Here is a 5000-nt window from a genome sequence, read left to right on the forward strand (position 1 = left end):
CGGAGAGACGTGGGGGGGGTCTGATCATACATCAGCCACAACAACTGAGTCCCTCCGAGAGGCTTGTGTTTGCAAATTACAGTAGAGAAGAACACACACACACACACACACACACACACACACAAACACAGGCGCTCTGTCTTTATTTTCTAAATAAAACCGTCTCCTGTCACCAGAGAGCGAGAGAGGAGGTAGGTTCTTATCTCTCTCCATAAGAGACAATGAGATGAATGGGATTTTTTTTCTTTCGCTCTCTAGAGTGCCATGTGGCATTACAGAGCAGAGGGGGCTGTCTTAACACACTCTGCCCTTTTACTAAAAAGATAACAGCCAAGTTTGCTTCGCTGCGACCGGCTTGCGGTTGGGGCTCAGTGTTTCGAGTGGGAATTTCACACAGTGCAATAACGTCTGCGGTGGAAAAGGCAGTGGGGTCAGTAAATTAAGTGCCCCTGTCCAGGGCATAATCCATTGCGATTATGACTGGGGCTTTTCTTGTTACCCTCCTCAGCTCTGATTTACAGGTTGTCTTTAAATTCTCGGCTCAAACAAGCACGACATTTGCCCTGTGTGGAACGTTAAACATGCGCAAACAGCTGCTGTGCTACTGACAGTTTTAAGACTAAACGCTGATTAGACTTCCAGCATCAAAGCTGTTTGCCTGGGAGATCCTGACCTGTGACCTGCGACCTGCGTCTGACGGAAGGCCGTCTGCCTATCTGCCTGTTGCCACAGGTGCGCTCTGACGGTTGTGTGCCGAGAACGTGTTACCAATGGCACGGAATGATCCACACCTCCCCAGGTGTTAATGAATGCAGCGGATTGACAGGCTGCAACCTCTGCTAATAAATGCACGCTTACCTGCGTGTGACAGGTGAGCATCTGCAGGTAAGCGGCAAATCGGCGCATTAAGTGTGTGTAAAAGTGTCCCTGAGCTGGTGCAGACACCGCGCTTCCTCAAGTTAACATGACAGGCGGCACATAGCGTAGCAGTTAGCACGTCATTAGCGGGGTAATAATTATTCTTCCCCCACCTGTGCAGGCGCAGATACAGATAAAAATGGAACCTCGTGCGGAGCAATTAACTTTTATCTATTAAGAAAATGGGCCACAACGTGTCTAACTTACCTGTGAGCAAAGTTTCACGAAGCTACAGATTTATTAACTAGTAAATAAACAAAGAGTGGCTATGGCTGTGTGAGTGGTGTGCAACTACTGACTGATGTCTGTGTCCTCTCGCGGGTGCGGGCGGAGGGCCTCACCTGTCTCTGCTCCGTCGGGACGGGAAGGCAGCGTTGCATCCGGCCACGGTGCACACGTGCATCTCCTTCAGGTGGACGTTCTTGTAGTGCAGCTTGACGCTGTAGGAGCTCTTGAAGCTCTTCTTGCAGACGTAGCAGATCTTGGGGTCGGGGCTGGCGCACAGGTCGCCCTCAGGGGACTGCGAGTGGATCTTGGGCGGGCTGGCGCCATAGGCCATGGAGGAGATGAAGCTCTCGTGCAGGGCGGCCATGCTGGCAGCGGCAGCGGCAGCCATGCTGCCGTTGTACAGGCCGTACTGGCTCATGCAGAACATGTCGTAGGTGGGGTCGCTGAGCTCCTCTTTGATTTTGACGGCGGGCTGGTGTAGGGAGGGCGAGGCGCGGCTGTCGTCCTCCACGTCCTTCCGTGGGCGCCCATTCTCCTCTCCTTCTCCTTTGTCCAGGCCTCTTCCTCCTCCTCCTCCTCCTCCTCCCGAGACGTGGCGCTGCTCCTCGGCGTCCATCATCTCGTCGCGGTAGAACACCTTGGACTCGGACGTCTCGGACTCGTTCTCGAAGTCGCGCTCGTGGTCCTGGTCTTCGGACGTGAAGCTGTCCACACAGCGCATCTCGCTGGCCCCGCCGTCGCTGGCCCCGGCACGGCACTCGTCCTGCTCCGGGTGTAGGATGTTCCTCAGGACCAAGCCCGGGCTCATCTCGTCCTGGGAGGGCGACTGGTGCCCGCTCCCGCCGCTGTTGTTGTTGTTGTTACAGTTGCCGTTGACGACGCTGTGGAGGTGGTGGTAGTGACAGCTGTCCTCGTCGTCCTCATCTTTGTCGTCGTAGTCATCCACCACGTCGACAACCTCTTTCTCAATCTTCACCGGCATGCTGGACTTGCGCGGCTTCTTTTTGGGTGTAGGGTCAGGGGTTGCAGGGTCGGGGGCACTGGGTGTGGTGGCCAGGTGGTGAGACATTCCCCCCACCATCCTGTCCGACAGGTGGGCGCTGTTGGAGCTGACGGCCAGGACCTGCTGATGCTGGTCCATGAGGGAGGTGCCGCTGGTGGCAGGGGGCAGGATGGGACTGGTGGGCAGGGACACAGGTGGGCTGACCATGTCGGCCGGAGACAGCAGCGTGCGGTAGAAGGGCGGCACGGGTTGGACCGGCTGCACGGACTTCAGCGAGGGGAACACCAGGGGGCTCTGCAGGGGTGAGTGCATCATGGGGTCGAGCGGCGGCGTGGCGAACCCCAGCGGCGGCCGGCCCGGGCTGGTGAGGGCGAAGCCACTCTTGGCGTTGGAGATGACCGGGGCGGCGGAGCCCGAGTTGGAGCGGATGAGGTCCTTGTCGCGGTTGTTCCTCAGCATGGGCATGTGCAGGCGCGGGTTGGGGTTGGCACTGTGCCGGTTGCGGCTGCGCAGGGAGCTGAAGACCATGTTGCAGCCCTCGATGGTGCAGCGGTGCTTGATCTTCAGGTGCACGGCGTTGTAGTGGATCTTCAGCGTGCCCTTGTCGTAGAAGGTCTTGCCGCAGGCGTTGCAGCACACGCGGCCCTTGCGGGACGGCGTGCCCAGGCGGCGCATGCGATGCATCTTGGAGGAGAACGAGGAGGAGGAGGAGGAGGAATGGCTGGCGATCTTCGACTCCTCACTCTTCACGAAGTGGTGGTGGGCCTGGTGCTCGTTTAGGGCGCCTGTCTGCCGCGGCTGCGGCGCCACCTGGTGGGCCGGCTGAGACGTCTGCGGCCCTTGCTGCTGGCTCTGGCCTTGCTGCTGCATCGCCGGGCTCGGGGCGACTGGCGAAGTCCCGTTGGGCTCCGTCTTTGGCTCGATGGTGCCGGGGATGGACCCTGTGGTTCCCCGATTTGGACTCTGGCTGCTACGGAAGGGCGAGAGGGACACCTCGGAATCGCTGCTCTCCACGGGCTCGCTCTGGTTGGACAGGGTGGAGCGCTGTCGGAGAGCCGCCTGCTCCAGCGCCAGCCCGTTGGGCGGGAGGCCCAGCATGGGGGCCGAGACCGGGTTGATGTACTGGAAGGGCAGCAGGAAGGCGAGGCTGTTGGGAATGTTCTCGAAGTGGTGGATGCTGGACGGGCTGCTGTTCTCCAGGTGCGTCAGAAGGCCGGGGCTGCGCGTGCGGTTGTTGCTCTCGATAAAAGTCCTGATACCGGAGTCCGTCTTGGACGACGGCACCGTGACTGCCTGCCCTTCCTTCTCCTGGATTGCCATGAGCTCCACGATGGACTTGGTCTCTCCGAAGCGCAGGAACTGCTGCAGGGTGATGATCTCTTCTTCACGAGACATGATGGTCCAGCGATCAAGAACTTTGCCTGCTGTGTCCTGGATGCCACATCAAAGAGAGGGAGAGAAAAAAAAAAGCCAAACAAAAACTTATTGATTGCGCATAATGACTACAGTCTGAGGACAAGGTAAGGGCAGGGGTCAGGGGTCAGGGAGAGGGCGCACCCTGGAGCGACATGTCAAGAGCAGTAATGGAGCTTTCTAACTGCTGCGTGTTCTCCAGCAGTTCACCTCCTCCTCAGACCCTAATCAGCATGCTGGCGAGGTCACTGATGGCACAGCAAGAAAGTGCATCTCGGTAAACTCATCTCCCAACATAGGGAAGGGATAGGGCTAGAGTTTAGGGAAAGGGTTTAGGGCTACAGCTAGGGTTTAGGGAAAGGGCTAGGGTTTAGGGATAGGGCTAGAGTTTAGGGAAAGGGTTTAGGGCTACAGCTAGGGTTTAGGGAAAGGGCTAGGGTTTAGGGATAGGGCTAGAGTTTAGGGAAAGGGTTTAGGGCTAGGGTTTAGGGAAAGGGCTAGGGTTTAGGTCTATGGTTTAGGGCTAGGGTTTAGGGAAAGGGCTATGGTTTAGGGAAAGGGCTAGGGTTTAGGTCTATGGTTTAGGGCTAGGGTTTAGGGATAGGGCTAGAGTTTAGGGAAAGGGTTTAGGGCTACAGCTAGGGTTTAGGGAAAGGGCTAGGGTTTAGGTCTATGGTTTAGGGCTAGGGTTTAGGGAAAGGGCTAGAGTTTAGGGAAAGGGTTTAGGGCTACAGCTAGGGTTTAGGGAAAGGGCTAGGGTTTAGGTCTATGGTTTAGGGCTAGGGTTTAGGGAAAGGGCTAGGGTTTAGGGCTAGGGTTTAGGGAAAGGGCTAGGGTTTAGGGAAAGGGCTAGGGTTTAGGGAAAGGGCTAGGGTTTAGGTCTATGGTTTAGGGCTAGGGTTTAGGGATAGGGCTAGAGTTTAGGGAAAGGGTTTAGGGCTACAGCTAGGGTTTAGGGAAAGGGCTAGGGTTTAGGTCTATGGTTTAGGGCTAGGGTTTAGGGAAAGGGCTAGAGTTTAGGGAAAGGGTTTAGGGCTACAGCTAGGGTTTAGGGAAAGGGCTAGGGTTTAGGTCTATGGTTTAGGGCTAGGGTTTAGGGAAAGGGCTAGGGTTTAGGGCTAGGGTTTAGGGAAAGGGCTAGGGTTTAGGTCTATGGTTTAGGGCTAGGGTTTAGGGAAAGGGCTAGGGTTTAGGGAAAGGGCTAGGGTTTAGGTCTATGGTTTAGGGCTAGGGTTTAGGGATAGGGCTAGAGTTTAGGGAAAGGGTTTAGGGCTACAGCTAGGGTTTAGGGAAAGGGCTAGGGTTTAGGTCTATGGTTTAGGGCTAGGGTTTAGGGAAAGGGCTAGGGTTTAGGTCTATGGTTTAGGGCTAGGGTTTAGGGAAAGGGCTAGGGTTTAGGGAAAGGGCTAGGGTTTAGGTCTATGGTTTAGGGCTAGGG

At 56.3% G+C, this 5000-nt stretch overlaps 1 protein-coding gene across 2 annotated transcripts in view; it reads right to left on the bottom strand.

The window, feature by feature from the left end:
- Window positions 1-5000, bottom strand: part of bnc2 (basonuclin 2) — a 161189-nt gene that overhangs the window by 8585 nt on the left and 147604 nt on the right. For both annotated transcript variants that reach the window (XM_035531732.1, XM_035531733.1), the window contains exon 5: window positions 1260-3580. In XM_035531732.1, the coding sequence (XP_035387625.1) occupies window positions 1260-3580 (2321 nt within the window). The remainder of the gene's footprint in view (window positions 1-1259; window positions 3581-5000) is intronic.

The sequence above is a fragment of the Electrophorus electricus genome, chromosome 11 (genome assembly GCF_013358815.1).
Source record: "Electrophorus electricus isolate fEleEle1 chromosome 11, fEleEle1.pri, whole genome shotgun sequence".
NCBI classification, from domain to species: domain Eukaryota; kingdom Metazoa; phylum Chordata; class Actinopteri; order Gymnotiformes; family Gymnotidae; genus Electrophorus; species Electrophorus electricus.